This window comes from Wyeomyia smithii, chromosome 1 (assembly GCF_029784165.1).
Source record: "Wyeomyia smithii strain HCP4-BCI-WySm-NY-G18 chromosome 1, ASM2978416v1, whole genome shotgun sequence".
NCBI lineage: Eukaryota > Metazoa > Arthropoda > Insecta > Diptera > Culicidae > Wyeomyia > Wyeomyia smithii.
Genome location: NC_073694.1, coordinates 109,794,063 through 109,812,635, shown reverse-complemented (window position 1 = coordinate 109,812,635; position 18,573 = coordinate 109,794,063). Strand labels below are relative to the sequence as shown.

General features: G+C 41.4%; 1 protein-coding gene across 13 annotated transcripts in view; it reads left to right on the top strand.

Annotated features, from left to right (window-relative positions):
* Positions 1-18,573, top strand: part of LOC129734010 (myosin-10) — a 540,672-nt gene that overhangs the window by 500,510 nt on the left and 21,589 nt on the right. For 7 of the 13 annotated variants that reach the window (XM_055695703.1, XM_055695693.1, XM_055695699.1 and 4 more), the window contains 2 exons: positions 10,893-11,015; positions 11,067-11,288. The exons of 2 other annotated variants lie outside the window; for them this stretch is intronic. In XM_055695703.1, the coding sequence (XP_055551678.1) occupies positions 10,893-11,015; positions 11,067-11,225 (282 nt within the window). In that variant the 3' untranslated portion in view covers positions 11,226-11,288. Of the gene's footprint in view, positions 1-1,881; positions 2,137-10,892; positions 11,016-11,066; positions 11,289-18,573 lie in introns of those variants that run through there. 4 more of the 13 variants (XR_008729758.1, XM_055695694.1, XR_008729759.1 and 1 more) reach the window with 4 other exon arrangements.

Below are 18,573 nucleotides of genomic sequence, written 5' to 3'. Positions count from 1 at the left end.
CTTCATTTTGACTCTTCAAATAGTCAATGAAAACATCAGGAGAAAGATTCTCGCTCATGCCTACTATTTTTAATCTCGGCACTGACGTGAGAAAAACAGCACTGTAGTTTTCACCCAGATTGCTTCCAACGTCATTTTTCAACTAATCAATATTTTCGCCCACAGCGCATTGAATAATAATGAAACCATTTTTCCTGTATCTAAAATTACTTACTTTGTGTGTTTTTGGATCTAATTTTGTTTTCAAAAACTTCCAAGTTTCCTCGCAAGCCTGATTGGACTGTTTCGGTTTAATCACAATCACCGGACGAGTCTTATGTTTTACGGGCTTGAAACCGTTATTTATATTATTACTATTACTTGTACTGGTTTTAATACTTTTATTTGTTATTTTTATTGGTAAAATCATCTGACACATTGGTGGTCTTAATGATAAAATATCTTAAGGCTAATACAAATCTTAACAAACAAAACACTTAGGATTGTCGTCGACGGAGGAGTCGCCTGAACGTTGATATCGACATGTTGAAGTCGAATAGTGCTGCTACGTCGTTGAAGCTGGCAGACATAGAGCGTACGGGGTCATGTTGCCCATATAATGCATTGCGATGTGGCAGAGAGAGAAAGTTTCTTTGTCTTAGTGGCCTTTCCGGAGCATACACATTTAGTTGCTGCAAAATTCTTGGGGTATCAGTTTCACCACTTAAAATTTTGAAAATAAATACAATCTGTGCTTCGAACCGTCTTTGCTGCAGTGTTTCCATACCTAGAAGATCTCGCCATGGGAGGAAACGTAAGGCATAGCGTACAAATTTCCGCTGCACGGATTCTATTCTTGCAATCCAGTTTGCGTTGTAAGGACACCACACTACACAATTAGTTTCCAGAACTGATCGTACCAGAGAGTAAAACAACGAACGAAGACATAGTGGGTCACGAAATTCCGATGCTATCTTGAAGATAAATCCAAGTTGCCGATTTGCCTTCAATATAATTTCATTATAGTGCGGTTTTAACGATAGCGCTGCATCCAGTGTAACACCCAAATCTCGAACCTGATTAACTCTAGTCAAAGTTTGACCAGACATGCTATATCTGTACATTATCGAATCATTTTTTCTTTTGAATGAGATCACATAACATTTCTGGATACTAACTGTTAGTAAGTTGTTAGAACACCAGTCGTGAATAATGTCGACTAGTCGCTGGAGCTCTTCACAGTCTGTGATATTCCGTATAATCTTAAACAGTTTAACATCATCCGCGAAAAACATGCGGCAATTTTCTGGTAGTACTAGCGATGCGTCATTTATATATAACGAAAAAAGCAGTGGTCCCAACTTGCTGCCTTGCGGGACACCCGATAAATTCGAGAAACATGCAGATTGCTGTGATCCAATCCTAACGCATAACGTTCTATCTACTAAATAGGACCTTAACCATTGTACGATAGCTGAAGCTGCTCCTAATTTTTCCATCTTAGCAAGCAAAATTTTGTGGTCAACGCGATCAAATGCTGCTTTCAAGTCCGTATAAACCGCATCGATTTGTGCACCTTCGGACATATTTTGTGGGCATGTAGCGGTAAATTGAACAAGGTTGGTAGCAGTAGAGCGTTTTGGATAGAAACCGTGTTGATTTATCGAGATGTACTGTTTGCAGCTAGCGAAGAGAGTATCATAAATTATTATCTCAAACACTTTTGAACAAGCGCAAAGAGACGTTATACCTCGGTAGTTTTGTACATCGCGTTTGTCACCTTTTTTATGCACGGGGAACATCACTGACAACTTCCAACTGGTGGGGAAAACACATCGTCTTAGCTACAAGTTAAACAATAATCTTAGCGGGTGTATAAATTCAGCTTTACATTTTTTTCAGAACGCAGCAAGGAATGCCATCGGGCCCAGGAGCAAACGAAGAACACATTTTATCAATTGCAGCTTCCACTTGCTGGTTGGTTATCAGAAATGAGCTGAAGTCAATGGCATTCACTGGGGATACTATTTAGAGCTAAGTCAATCTCTGCAGTAGTGGCAGTGGAGCTACGGAAAATCTGCCGAAAGTGTTGAGCAAATAACTCGCACTTCTCAACTGTCGTGTTACCGTGACGATCACCCAAAAACATGTTTTTAGGTAGGCCTTCTTCTTTCCTTTTGCTGTTAACAAACGACCAAAAGAGTCGAGGGTTTCGTCTAAGAGAATTCTGCATCCGAAGAGTATACCGTTTGTACAAAAAGCGATTATAGATCCGGTAGGAATTATTAGCATGATTAAATGCTTGTTTCGTCAAAGTGTTTCGCATTCTGGAATATTTGCGCAATGCCGAAGATCGCTGTCGCTTCAAATGCCGCAAGCGAGTGGTAGACCAAGGGGGCTTTGATACCGGTCTGCGAGAGGGGACACAATTAACAAATGCATTTTTGATGGCGTTGGTAAAATAAACTATAGTATCATCAAGAGGAGGGTCGTTTCCAAGAATTGCCAATCAATTTGAGAGATAGTAGTGCTCAGGTTTTCGAAGTCAGCTCTGCGGAAATCTAAACTTGGTTCAGCCGGACAATTCTCGAATTGAACAGGTGCCATTTGATGTACCGTTATACCTAGCGCTGGGTGATTGGAGTCGAGAGGTACTAACGGCTCAGCTGCTTCGGAAAGCTCACACAAGGTATCGGAATTAGTGAGAACCAAATCAAGAAGGCGGTCATTACTGTTATTGACGTAATTCATTTGAGACAGATGATGTAGGCTGAATCCATCCAATAAGGCAGAACTGGCAGCTGAGATCTGCAACTGGAGAAAGTCAACGACTGATGTATTATTATTTGAGCGGCCCCAAATCAATCCAGGTTGGTTGTAATCGCCAAACAGCAACGAAATATCTCCACCATTCAAAGACGACAAAACAGATCCGATGGATTGGACGTGGTTTGCAACAGCAACACCATCGGCACTGCGATCAGGGGGCAAATAGATGACACCGATACTGATTTTGTGAGCCGGCATTGTAATTAGTACCCACAACTGTTCCAGTGTATCACAAACTGGAGTAGGATCGAAGTAGCTGCTAAAGCGGTTAGAGACCGCAATCAAACCGCCTCCACCGCGCGTTTTAGAACTGTTTTTCTGATTGCGGTCGCACCGAAAAACGGTAAATTCACCACCAAAAAGCTGCACTGAGTGAATTTGGACGTCCAGCCAGGTTTCGTTCAAAACAACAACGTAGTACTTACATTCGATAACGGTCAAAAAGAAATCGTCTATTTTAGTCCGCAGTCCGCGAACGTTTTGATATATTATCCGTAGTCCAGTGTTAGCCTCAATGACAGATTGATTTGCGGGAATGACTAAAAGCTGCGGGAATATCAGGTAGTGAAATATTACGATCAACGAAATACTTGCCAGTGTTAGCAAGCTGGAAGACCCCTTCTCCATACTCAAACACAGGACCGGGACGACTGATGAACGCAGGATGCAGTGGCGCGACTGTGATGAGCGGATTAGGGGCTTCCAAGTTGCTTAATCGGTGCGTCCCGGGGTAGATCCAAAAGGTACAAGGTGTTCGTCAGCGGGTAAGTCGATCGTATTAAAATCTGCATGTGGCAATTCTGTAGATAGCTCGTACACAGCAGCAGGCGCGTTAGTCGCAAAAGAAACCGCCGGTTCTAGTTTTTTTGACGATCGATGAATTCTCTGAATAATAATCCAGAAGGCCAAGAAGCGGGATCCAAAGCAATCGATTTACATCGGGGTCCAAGCCAATTTTGTACGATATGTATGAATAATTTGTCGTATCGATACCTTTTTGTACGAGCCGTACAACAGCAACAGGTTCAGTTGCATTTAGGCAGCGTGAGACAATTTTCTGCACGTCGTTATCGGTTACTTTAGGATTCAAACCGGATAGGTAGAGCCAAAAGCATTTTTTAGCAACCACAGAAGCAACCGATGCCACAGATAGATTACTGAGATCAACAGTATTGGTGCCTCGGTCAGAGACGATTTCAATCGGCATACGGTCCGCACGACGTCGTTTGGGATTTCTTGCGGGCCATATCGGTGTGGTGGACAAATTAGCGGTGGCGGTCAAGTTAGCGTTCCAACGAACCCGTCACAATTTATCAGTTTCTGCGCCATACTTTCAACTTTACTGTTTAATCCGTCTACCATTTCACACAGCTTTTGCACTTGCAACGGCAAATCAATCAGCTGTTGCGAATGAACCCTTCGGCTGTTTTGTGCGTCAGCCACATAGGCATTTATCGATCTGCCGTTCAATTTTTCTCTGCACTGAGGACAGATGAACAATATTTTGCCCAGCGCAAAGAGTTCTTTGCAAATCCTGCTGTTGAAGCCACAGCATTGCTGATTTATGTGAAAGCAGGCTTCACAAAAACCGCAACGAACCGGCTCGAGGTCGTTAATTTCGAGTTTGCATTCACCACACAGTTTTTTCTCCATAACGGTATCAGTAGTAAACGAACAGCAAAGTTTATTCAGCTATGTATGCACCTGTGAGGGCTTAACAAACGGTAATCAAATTGCGCGGCAGTAGATATGCCCAACAATAACAAAGCCAGCACTTAATGCACAATCCACTGCAAAAACGAAAGCAAATATCACGAAATATCACAATACTAGAGATTGCACTGCACTCTTTCCGTGATCACTGCTAGTTTAAAAAATGTTGTCCAACAAGCAAATAGCATTCAAACCGAAATAAACTACAAATCAGCTAATTTTAACCGAGCAAATAAACTGAACAATCAATAAACAAACCGAGTTGCCAGAAGACCGCGACCTTTAACGACTTGCGCAAAAGTCACGCTGTCATCGAACACATCATCACTATTTTCGTAATCAATTTTACGCTTCTGGCCGATTCGGTCCGATTCAGAAAAAACCGTCCCAGTCCGCGCGCGGGCATCATTAATCGCAGCTTTATTGTGATGCGTATGGGTCATTCCATACGAAGTGTACATAGCACTTGGACACGACCATCACAGATTTTGCTCAAAGTTGGGGAAATTATTCATCTACTGTCTCTTTGGAAAAATCCCAATTTTGGTATCGATTGGAATACCCCCCGCTCTGTGGGACCCCCCTGTTTATTGCAAAGTCACGCATTTTTTGTTCAAAATCTCTTTTTTCTTTTTCTTACAATCCATAGACGTAAGATGTCCGAAAAATACTGATAGATGATTTTTGAATAAAATAAACCAAGGAATCCAGAAAAAATATAAGTTTTGACCGGAAGTGTTGCCAGCTAAATTATTTTTGTATTTGAAAACTAAATTTACATTTTTCGGCAAATTCAGCCAGTTTGATTTTAATTTTGATAATTTCATCGTGTTCCTTGGAAAATTCAACATAAGAAACAACATTCTGAGATAATGTGAGCCAATCTCGAGATATAACATTTTTACGAAAAAAGTTGTAAACTTCGTAACTATTTTATTTTATAATTTATAAACGTAAGACACCCGAAAAATAGTGATAGGTGAATTTTGGAGAAAATAAACCAAGGAATCCAGAAAAAATATTGTTGTTGGCCGGAAGTGTTGCAAGATGGATTATTTTTGTATTTTAAAATTAAGTTTGCATTTTTTGGCCAATGCAGCTAATTTTATTTTAAATTTAATGGTTTCATCGTATTTCTCGTAAAATTTTATGTAAGAAGCACTTACCACCCCGTGGTAATATGAGCCAATCTTGAGATATAACATTTTTACGAAAAATTGATTACGAAATTCAGAACTATTTTCGTAAAAATGCTATATCTCGAGATTGGCTCATATTACCTCGAGATGATAGTTGTTTCTTATGTGAAAATTTCCAAGGAACACGATGAAATTATCAAATTTAAAATAAATATGGCTGCATTTGCCGAAAAATGTAAATTTAGTTTTAAATACAAAAATAATCTATCTGGCAACACTCCCGGTCAAAAATAATATGTTTTTCTGGATTCCTTGGTTTATTTTCTTCAAAAATCATCTATCAGTATTTTTCGGACATCTTACGTCTACGAATTGTAAGAAAAAGAAAAAAGAGATTTTGAACAAAAAATGCGTGACTTTGCAATAAACAGGGGGGTCCCACAGAGCGGGGGGTATTCCATCGACACCAAATTTGGGATTTTTCCAAAGTGAAAGTAGATGAATAATTCTCCCAACTTTGAGCAAAATCTGTGATGGTCGTGTCCAAGTTTTTGCTTTTTCGTGGTCACTTCGTATGGAATGACCCGTTTTTAATTCCAAAACCGAATTGTTCAATTTTTCAATTTCTCACAAAATAATTTTTCAAATTTGAAGCAAAGATTATCGTTATCTGTTACTATCTTTGCCGTTGCCTTGGTGAGTCCAGTACACTTGTAGTAAAACAAACGTGCACAGTTTTTGAGGACGGACATAAGTTTTCGAGGGCGGACATAAGTCCTGGACCTGCAAGGGGCCCGATAGGAGCCAGCTGTGCAGGCGATGTGGAGGTGCAGGCCATAAAGCAAAGGACTGTGGGGAGTCTCCCAAGTGCATGGTATGTTCCGGGACGCCAAACACTTTATGGGAGGCCCCAGGTGCCCAGGGGCGAAACCACGGGCGTAAGGGTGACGCAACTGAACCTGAACCATTGCTCTGCGGCTCAGCAGCTGCTACACCAAACAGCCACTGAATCGTTGTCGGACATCGCCATCATATCGGATCCCTACCGCATCCCTCCCGGAAACGGTAACTGGGTTGCGGATACGTCCAGTATGGCGGCCATATGTACGACGAGCAAGTTCCCGGTTCAGGAGGTTGTCTCAACCTCAGAAGAAGAATACGTAGTTGCTAAGGTGAACGGAGTGTTTTACTGCAGTTGCTATGCTCCGCCACGTTGGTCTACCGAAAGGTTCACCCAGATGGTCGATCTCCTACCCATGGAGCTAACAGGCCTAACGCCGTTGGTTGTGGCGGGTGATATCAACGCTTGGGCTGTTGAGTGGGGAAGTCGCTTCACGAACCAGAGGGGCCAGATCCTGTTGGGGGCTTTGGCAAAGCTCAACCTAGATCTGGCCAACGTTGGGAACAAAAGTACATTTAGCAGAAATGGTGCGGAGTCGATCATCGACGTGACGTTTTCCAGCCCAGGACTGATCAAGAACTGGAGGGTAGACGATGGCTACACTAATAGCGACCACCAGGCGGTCTGTTATAGTGTAGACAACTACAAGAGGCGGCAAGCGACGGGTAGAGCCAACACTCCGACCGTTCGCGGGTGGAAGACATCGCACTTGATGCCGAGGTATTCGAAGAGGCAATGAGAAGGGAGCGCGAGGGGGGCAGTTGACTCCGCCCGACTGCTGACCAACTAGTTGCTATGCTATCGCGGGTGTGCGACGCCACCATGCCTAGGACTCGCCAACCTGGGAATGGAAAGCCACCGGTTTACTGGTGGACGGACGCGATAGCCGACCTTCGCAGTGCGTGCCTCCGTGCAAGATGGAGGATGCAGCGTGCGCGAAATGAAGAAGAGAGGACAGAGCGCCGCGCAGCGTTCAGTTCGGCAAGATCGATGCTAAAGAATGCGATAAAGGCCAGCAAGAGGGCCTGTTTCGATAGGCTATGTGCGTAATGGCCAAGACTAATGGCGTGCTGGCGCTTGCATAGCGATCACCAGTGATGCTGGAGCGTATCATCGAGGGACTCTTTCCGCGCCACGAGCCAAGTCCTTGGCCTCCGGCGGTCGAGTCTCACGTCCGACGTTCCAGTATCTCAGACATAGACCAGGGATGGTCGGCCAACCTGCCGAACAACCAATCCGTGAGCGACGACAGCCGTGTCGAGGCAGGGGAGGAGGCAAGAGTTACGAATGAGAAACTCATCGTGATCGCCAAATCCCTAAAGGTGAGCAAGGCACCGGGACCGGATGGTATCCCTAACCTGGCGATCAGGCTGGCGATAAAAACGGCCCCCGGGCTGTTCAGGGCAGTCATGCAGAGGTGCCTGGATGACTGTCTCTTTCCGGACAAGTGGAAGCGGCAGAGACTGGTCTTATTGCCGAAGGCTGGGAAACCGCCAGGGGACCCATCGGCATATGAGGTACACGGAGGGTGTACACGGTCTGGCAAGTAACCAGTTCGGCTTCCGGAAGGGCAGGTCCACGCTGGATGCAATCTCTTCCGTCATCAAGACGGCGGAGGTAGCAATCCAGCGCAAGAGAAGGGGAATACGCCAGTTGGGACTGCATAGCGCTCGCGCTCAGGAGCATCCATGTACCGGTGTCGCTGTACAAGAGTCTAGAAAATTATTTCCAGAATCGAGTACTTGTTTACGACACGGAGGAGGGTCAGAAGTGCGTCCCAATTACCGCAGGAGTTCCGCAAGGTTCTATCCTGGGCCCGGTGTTGTGGAATGTCATGTATGACGGAGTATTGAAACTCAAGTTCCCTGTAGGGGTTGTGATCGTCGGCTTTGCAGACGACATAACGCTGGAGGTTTACGGCGAGTCTATCGAGGAGGTCGAGTTGACGGCCGCGCACTGTATACGCAAGGTCGAGGACTGGATGCGCTCTAGGAAACTGGAGCTCGCGCATCATAAGACGGAGGTCACGGTTGTGAACAACCGTAAATCGGAGCAACAGACGGTGGTCAGAGTCGGAGACTGCACCATCACCTCGAAGCGATCCCTGAAGCTTTTTGGGGTTATGGTGGACGACAAGCTCACGTTCGGGAGTCACGTCGACTATGCCTGTAAGAGGGCCTCATCGGCTATTGCAGCACTATCTCGTATGATGTCCAATAGCTCAGCGGTTTATGGCAGCAAGCGAAGACTTCTTGCCAGCGTGGTTTCGTCCATACTTAGGTATGGTGGGCCAGTGTGGTCCAGAGCGCTAGGTACTAACAGTTACCGTGGTAAACTGAAAAGTACCTACAGGCTCATGTGCCTGAGAGTTGCGAGTGCGTATCGTACAGTGTCATACGATGCAATCTGTGTCTTGTCCGGCATGATGCCTATCAGCATCGCCATCAAGGAGGACAGAGAGTGTTTCGACCAACGTGACACAAGGGGCATACGAGGTACCAGAAGGTCATTCTCGATGATCCGCTGGCAGCAGGAATGGTCCAACTCCACAAACGGCAGATGGACGCACCGACTCATACCGGAGATATTCGGCTGGGTCGGGAGACGACATGGTGAAGTGAACTTCCACCTGACACAAATCCTGTCAGGCCATGGTTGTTTCAGGCAATATCTGCACAGGTTCGGACACGCGGGGTCCCCCATGTGTATCGAGTGCGTGGAGGAGGAGGAAACTGCTGAGCATGTCTTCTTCGTATGCCCCCGTTTCGTAAGAGCGAGGAGCGGCATGATGGCTGTGAGCGGGCCTGGAACTACTCCGGACAATCTAGTCCGGAGGATGTGCGACGACCCGGACATCTGGAACGCGGTCTGTGCGGCCACCTCTCAGATTGTAGTGGAGCTGCAACGTGTGTGGAGGGTCAACCAGTAACACGCCAGTGTTAGCTAATTACCAGTCTCCAGGTAGTTAGCTAGGAGGTTATAAGAGTAAAGAGGGTGCATCAAGCACAAAAGCCACTACCCGACGTAATACTTAACCGTCGTTCCGGGAAGACCAGGGCTGGAGACTGGAGGGGTTTTAGTGGGACGGAACAGGGATCAGTAGGTGCCTGGGCGAGTGTAACTACCCCAGCATCTCTCCACTAGTCTCATCCCCACACCCTGAATTCTCTTCTCAGGTGTCTGTTTGCTGATTTCCCCGCCACCTTTAAAAAAAAAAACTTGCACAGTTGAAGCCCACACATTTCAACGGCTAATCCGATAGGACGATTGCCGTTCCACAGCCAGAACAAATCATTACATACAACACACGTTAACATGGGACGCTATACCAATAGACATGCAGAGAACAAGAGACAGAGTCAAAAAAAATGAGCGCCACCACCGCTGCTATGAAAGGGGGGGGGGGGGGTGGAAACGCGAACTTGCTGTATACAGCAACTGTTCTTATAAATGCTTAGCCTTTTGTAGATTTACTACCGACAATATATCTACCGTGAATCACTTCACTATTTCACACATAAATTAACAATTATATAACACCACGAAATAACATAAACTGCTCTGTTCGCCATCAAAAGAGAATTTACAATTGGTCCAAACATTGTATTGTAGAAATTGCCATAGGTACAACGTAAAAGTCAGGCCAAGCTTGAAAAACCAGAAGAGCTACTCTTTTGGAACCTACGAAAATAAAACAACTCTGGCTATGGAACTATAACAATTTAAACATTACAATGTTCAGACAAATCGTAAAGATAGAGTGTCTCTACAAGTGTTTCATATATGACTTGTTCTAAATCAGCCTTCTCGACAAAATATAGCCTAATGAGCATTCGAAGAGCAACAGAGCGAAACCAAGCCTGTCTACAGTTAATAAGGAGGCAACCTAAATGGTTCATGGAAACCAGAGCTTCGGCATAATATATCTGGGGAATAGTTTTAAAGAATTTGTTTTACAATCTTTAAAAAATAATTATATTCAATAGGTATTTCACAAAACCATCATTATGAGTCAATACGCAGGACACCAATACCTAGTGTTTCTTTCCTATGTCGCTTTTAGCTTTAGAAGTTTATGTTCAAATCTGAATATACGCGCTTCGGCATTTAATTTCTGGGGAATAGTTTTAGAGAATTTGTTACACAATCTTTAGCAATGATTATATTCAATAGGTATTTCACAAAAACATCATTATGAGTCAATACGCAGGACACCAATACCTAGTGTTTCTTCCTATGTCGGTTTTAGCTTTAGAAGTTTATGTTTCAAATCCAAAGTTCATTCCAAACAGTATTTATTTTACATGCAATTGATAGGATTTTACTTTTAGGATTTTCAACGACAAATTTCCATGCTACAAAAGGTTAATGTGTCACCGAACAGTACGTCTATGAACATTGTCAGCTATTTTTCTGATATTCCAAGGCAATCCGCTAATGTACTTCATGATACGGTAGATATTTTACGTTAGAGAAATCAACAGTAATCCACTTTTTTTTTCAAGGATGCGTCTACAACTAAACTGATAAAGCAAATTATTCAATTACAATATTCGAATAGTCGTTTAGCAAAAAAAAAAATTTTCTTGAAAATCATTCGTCGTCCTTGGTTGCAGAGCTTCGAAACAATTCAAATAATCTCTCCTGTTGGCCTGAGTAAGTGAAACTGTGCCTGTTTTAAGAGTTTGTTTATCAATAATAAACTAAATATATACTGTGTCGAAGAATTTTGTGAAAGGATTACAAATTTGTCTAAACAGCAGGACGTGACTATGAAAGCGTCAGTTCCTGACCGTTACTAATTTAAGCATATCACAAGACCCTGCATAATATCCTAAGTTTTGGATAAAGTAACATTCGCTAGTGAATGCGGTTTGTGCAAAATGTAATTGGTATCTAAAAAGTTCGTCAGTCGACTTTGACAAGTTTGTAGGCTCGAATTTTGACAGAATCCATTTGTCCAGTCTTCATTCTTCCGTCATGATATGATATATTTTACAGCACCCGAAAGAATTTAATCAAAACTGTTTGATATTGTGCTTGTCGTAGTTGTTTGATGAACACCAACAATTTTACCTAATGAAAAAAAAAAAATATTTCATTTCCTAAAAAAACCAAGATTTTATTTTCCAAATACACCAAGACGAACAATGTGGCGTATATTGGACTAATCCAGTCAAATACTAAGGGGCGGACTAAGACGAAGACGTAGCAGACGGTCGCCTGCTTGTCAACCATCGAAAGGCGCCAAATGAGAGTGCGTCTTGAACTGTCCTACAGATCAGACGTGTTTTCGGTTGCTTGTGCACTGGGCTTTGACTGCTTATAGCTTCAAAGTTTGTGTCTTGTCATTGCGTCTTTTAAAGACAATCTGAAAGTTATTCCACATCAGTCTTTATCAAGACTACCTACCTTTGAATTTTAACATGTGTTTTTAACTTTTTTCGTATCACCTGAAATGACAGGCAAGGCAGGGTAAACAAAATTCAATTTCCCAATCGAAACAAACTTCAAAACACAATTCTCTAAGCGCACCAGTAGTACCGCCCAATTTTTCCACTCCTTTGCATGCCCGTTTAGCGTATGCACAGGTAATAGGTAGTTCGAACATTATTTCACCTAATGTTGGTAATTCAAAAATGACCGTCAATATGGAAGGTAAACAAAAACCGGTAGAAAATAAAAATACATTGATTAGCCCAGCTAATACTATATATAATATATAATTGCTACCGAAAATATTTTTTCTAATGTCAACTGCTTGGGGCCTATTACGACAGGTAAACTTTCTTTTCTGCAACAGGCAATGTTATGAACGCCATGTTGCAGGCAAAATCCATGTTTGAAGCCATTCAAATGGGAACAAATTTTACAATTGAAATGGTTTCTAATTTAAAATTTAGCAATGATATTAGATAAAACAAGAAAAAAAATTTAATTTGAATGCTCGCTCATTGAAGGTTATTGAGAATGAGCTTTTTAATTTTTTAACAATAAATAATGTGCACATTGCAATTAGTACTGAAACATTTTTGAAACCTAACATCAAATTAAAATATGATCCCAATTACGTGGTTCATAGATATGATAGGATTCAGGGTTCCGGCGGTGGAGTTGCAATTGTTATTCATCGCCGAATCAAACATCGTGCTCTTCCCCATCTTGAGCCGAAAGTTATTAAAACTTTAGGAATTGAAGTTTAAACTGAACTTGGGATTTTATTTATTGCCGCAGCATATTTACCATTCCAATGCACACGCGAGCACAAAAATTATTTTAAAGGTGATTCACAAAAACTCACCAGAAATCGTTCAAAACTTTTTATAATCGGCGATTTTAACGCTAAACATCGATCATGGAATAATTCTTAAAGTAAGTCCAATGACAAAATTTTATTCAATGATTGTTCCTCAGGATACTATTCTATTTTGTCTCCGAATAGTCCTACATGTTTCTCTTCTGTAAGAAATCCATCAACAGATCAAACTCATGTATGTAGTGAATTGATCACACATGCTGATTTTGATTCTAACCATCTTCCAATAACTTTCCCTATATCACATGAATCAGTTTTAAACTCTTTGAGCTCTGTTTTTTTGTATTACAAGGCCAATTGGGGAAGATATGAAACTCATATTAAGAGTAATTTCAATACTGAGCAGGATTTGCAAAACGAAATGAATATTGATTCCGCTTTAGAAGCCCTTAAATGTGCAATTATTGATGCCAGAAATTATTCTGTTCCAAGCCTAAGTGGAATTTGATTCACCAATAATTCACGAAAACCTTCAACTTCTAATTCGTTTGAAGGATGTCCGCAGACGTCAATATCAACGTTCTCGTGACCCTGTTTTTAAAACTATTTATAAAGATTTACAGAAAGAGATTAAACATAGATTTACTCTTCTGAGAAATCAAAATTTTGAGACTAAAGTTGAAAAATTGAAACCATATTCAAAACCTTTTTGGAAGCTGTCGAAGATTCTAAAGAAACCTTCGAAGCCTATTCCAGTTTTAAAAGAAGATCGTTTTCTTGTATCCAATGAACAAAAGGCTCAAAGACTTGCTCAGCAGTTTGAGAGTGTTCATGATTCAAATTTAAATTTTGTGAGCCCAATTGAAAATGAAGTCACATGTCAATTTGATTTAATTTGTTCCCAGATTTTTTACCTACATAAATTATTGAAACTAACTTGAATGAAATGAAATCAATTAGGCCGTTACAAATTTTATTTTCATTTTATGTCACCTAATGCACCTTTACCTAATGCAAAAAAAAAATATTTTATTTCCTCAAAAAGCCAAGAGTTTAATTTTCCAAATACACCAAGACGAACAATGTGGCGTATATTGGACTAATCCAGTCAAATACTAAGGGGCGGACTAAGACGAAGACGTAGCAGACGGTCGCCTGCTTGTCAACCATCGAAAGGCGCCAAATGAGAGTGCGTCTTGAACTGTCCTACAGATCAGACGTGTTTTCGGTTGCTTGTGGACTGGGCTTTGACTGCTTATAGCTTCAAAGTTTGTGTCTTGTCATTGCGTCTTTTAAAGACTATCTGAAAGTTATTCCACATCAGTCTTTATCAAGACTACCTACCTTTGAATTTTAACATGTGTTTTTAACTTTTTTCGTATCACCTGAAATGACAGGCAAGGCAGGGTAAACAAAATTCAATTTCCCAATCGAAACTAACTTCAAAACACAATTCTCTAAGCGCACCAGTAGTACCGCCCAATTTTTCCACTCCTTTGCATGCCCGTTTAGCGTATGCACAGGTAATAGGTAGTTCGAACATTACTTCACCTAATGTTGGTAATTCAAAAATGACCGTCAGTATGGAAGGTAAACAAAAACCGGTAGAAAATAAAAATACATTGATTAGCCCAGCTAATATTATATATAATATATAATTGCTACCGAAAATATTTTTTCTAATGTCAACTGCTTGGGGCCTATTACGACAGCTAAACTTTCTTTTCTGCAACAGGCAATGTTATGAACGCCATGTTGCAGGCAAAATCCATGTTTGAAGCCATTCAAATGGGAACAAATTTTACAATTGAAATGGTTTCTAATTTAAAATTTAGCAATGATATTAGATAAAACAAGAAAAAAAAATTTAATTTGAATGCTCGCTCATTGAAGGTCATTGAGAATGAGCTTTTTAATTTTTTAACAATAAGTAATGTGCACATTGCAATTAGTACTGAAACATTTTTGAAACCTAACATCAAATTAAAATATGATCCCAATTACGTGGTTCATAGATATGATAGGATTCAGGGTTCCGGCGGTGGAGTTGCAATTGTTATTCATCGCCGAATCAAACATCGTGCTCTTCCCCATCTTGAGCCGAAAGTTATTGAAACTTTGGGAATTGAAGTTCAAACTGAACTTGGGATTTTATTTATTGCCGCAGCATATTTACCATTCCAATGCACACGCGAGCACGAAAATTATTTTAAAGGTGATTCACAAAAACTCACCAGAAATCGTTCAAAACTTTTTATAATCGGCGATTTTAACGCTAAACATCGATCATGGAATAATTCTTAAAGTAAGTCCAATGACAAAATTTTATTCAATGATTGTTCCTCAGGATACTATTCTATTTTGTCTCCGAATAGTCCTACATGTTTCTCTTCTGTAAGCAATCCATCAACAGATCAAACTCATGTATGTAGTGAATTGATCACACATGCTGATTTTGATTCTAACCATCTTCCAATAACTTTCCCTATATCACATGAATCAGTTTTAAACTCTTTGAGCTCTGTTTTTTTGTATTACAAGGCCAATTGGGAAAGATATGAAACTCATATTAAGAGTAATTTCAATACTGAGCAGGATTTGCAAAACGAAGTGAATATTGATTCCGCTTTAGAAGCCCTTAAATGTGCAATTATTGATGCCAGAAATTATTCTGTTCCAAGCCTAAGTGAAATTTGATTCACCAATAATTCACGAAAACCTTCAACTTCTAATTCGTTTGAAGGATGTCCGCAGACGTCAATATCAACGTACTCGTGACCCTGTTTTTAAAACTATTTATAAAGATTTACAGAAAGAGATTAAACATAGATTTACTCTCCTGAGAAATCAAAATTTTGAGACTAAAGTTGAAAAATTGAAACCATATTCAAAACCTTTTTGGAAGCTGTCGAAGATTCTTAAGAAACCTTCAAAGCCTATTCCAGTTTTAAAAGAAGATCGTTTTCTTGTATCCAATGAACGAAAGGCTCAAAGACTTGCTCAGCAGTTTGAGAGTGTTCATGATTCAAATTAAAATTTTGTGAGCCCAATTGAAAATGAAGTCACATGTCAATTTGATTTAATTTGTTCCCAGATTTTTTTACCTACATAAATTATTGAAACTAACTTGAATGAAATTAAATCAATTAGGCCGTTACAAATTTTATTTTCATTTTATGTCACCCCCTCCTTCAAAAATCTTGAATATTGGAAGGGGAAGAAAAAAAAAGCTCAAACCGTTTTGTTCATTTTTTTGGTTTTCCGACATTATTTAGCAACAAACAAGTCCAGTGACAGCGAGAGTGTCGTCAAAAGGCAAGCGAAATAAATAATAATAATAATATTAAAGTGTTATTTTTCAACATTTATTTGAGTGCAAGTTACAAACGTCATAACTTGCACACAAACTTTGATCAAAGATATTTCTTTTTTTTTCGTCTCGGTGTTATTTATTTTTTGCCACCCCCTTTGCTAACTTTAATAACCTTGGACATAAAAAGAATTCGAAATTTGTATCAGCCTTATTAAAAATTTCAAAAATACGAAAGCACCTGGTGACGATGGAATCTTTAACATATTAATCAAACATCTCCACAAATCAAGTTACAAACTTTTGATGGAAATATTGATGAGTGGTTGAGCTTTCGGGATCTGTACACTTTGTTAATTCATTGGAAGGCTGAATTACCCGACGTTGAGAAGTTTCATTATCTTAAGGGATGTTTGGCTGGCGAGGCGAAGGCGCTGATAGACCCACTTTCTATTACTAGGGCAAATTATCAAATTGCATGGGATGCGCTTACGAAGCGGTATAATGACAGCGAATTTCTCAAACGAAGGTGCAAGCACTTTTTAAACTACCATCGTTAACGAGGGAATCTTCCACCGAGTTGCGAGCCTTGTTGGAAGGGCTTGAACGGGTCGTACAGATATTGGATCAGCACCAGTAGATTACAAAGATATGCTGCTGTTAGACATTTTATCCACACGATTAGACAATGCAACGAGACGGGTCTGAGAAGAATATTCTTCAACGAAGGAGATTGACACGGTGAAAGATTTAACAGAGTTTCTGCAAAGAAGGGTACGAGTCCTTGGTGCATTACACACGAAGCCCACGGAAGCTAAGGCAGAGTTTTCGCGGCTGTTCAGGAAGGTTTTGAATCCACCTCGTCATAGCCACAACTCAAAATTCGACTGAGAAGTGTGAGGTGTGTTCAGAGTCTCATCTGTTGTATCAATTCTCAGCGTTTCAGCGGCTAACGGTTTCCGCTCGGGATAAATTACTTCGTACGCACTCTCTGTGTAGAAATTGTTTTAAAAGAGGCCATAGGGCCCTGGATTGTCCATCAAAATACGTATGCCGCATCTGCAAAGAAAGGCATTACACCTTGGTGTGTTTCAGAGCTGAGAGCAACCATGCTGCTAAGAAAAGAGTTAAGAAGGACAGTGGTACAACTAAGGACGTGTTCACTCAGGCGGTTAGTACATCGGTTACTCAAGTGTCTGCTAATGTATCGGGTCATCGAACATCGTCCGTGCTGCTAGCTACAGCGGCCGTTTTGGTGGAAGACGACCAAGGCTTTCGTGTTCCAGCACGTGCCTTGCTGGATTCCGGTTCCGAATGCAATTTTATGACAGTAGGTTTGGCGCAAAAAATGAAACTCAAATGTCGAAGGTCCGACGTGGCAGTATGTGGAATTGGCGAATCTACTTCCAGGGTAAAACAAACGACAAATACTACCATCAAGTCTTGAGTATCAAAATTCTCGCGTAGGATGGAATTTCTACTGTTACCAAAAGTCACAGCAAATCTCCCAACAACAAATGTGAATTTGGCTGGATGTAAAATTCCGACAGATGTCGAACTAGCGGACCAAGCCTTTTTCGTATCGAAGGCGGTCGACTTGGTGCTTGGCATACAGCATTTTTTTGCATTTTTCAATACCGGAAATGAGGTTCGGTTGGGTAAAAACCTCCCGATGCTTACTGAGTTAGTCTTTGGATGGGTAGTTTCCGGGGCGGTGGATAATTTCCAGCATAGTTCCGATACTTCCTGCAATATGGCGGTTGGTCTAGAAGACTTATCAAGTCGGTTTTGGTCCTGTGAGAAGATTGGGTCTCCCACAAATTATTCTCCGGAAGAGTTACGCTGCGAGAAGCAGTTTGCTCAAACTGTGGAACGAGGATCCGATCCGATGGGCGGTACACAGTTTCCCTACCCAAGGTTGAAGGCGCATTGGCAAAGATTGGCGAGTCAAGGGACATCGCATTTCGGCGACTGCTGGGATTAGAACGTAGGTTACTGAAAGACGTAAAGCTGCGGCAGAAAAACGATCAGTTTATGGAGGAATACCTACAACTGGGACATATGCGTAAGGTGGAAACGCGTTCCCTAGAGCAAGTAACTCGCTGCTATTTGCCACATCATCCGGTGGTTAAGCAAGAGAGTACTACTACTAAGGTCAGAGTAGTATTCGACGCGTCTTGTAAAACGGCAAGCGGAGTTTCGCTAAATGATGTACTATTGACTGGGCCGGTAGTACAGGAGGATCTTCGATCGATTAGCAAACGAAGCAATTCATGTTAATTTCTGATGTCGAGAAAATGTTCAGGCAAATTGAAATTAGCGCAGCTGATAGGCCGCTTCAAAGCATCTTGTGGCGTACAGATAGCAGCAAGTATGCCGAAACCTACGAGCTAACCACGGTGACGTACATGACTAGGCCCGCACCGTTCTTAGCAACCAGGACTCT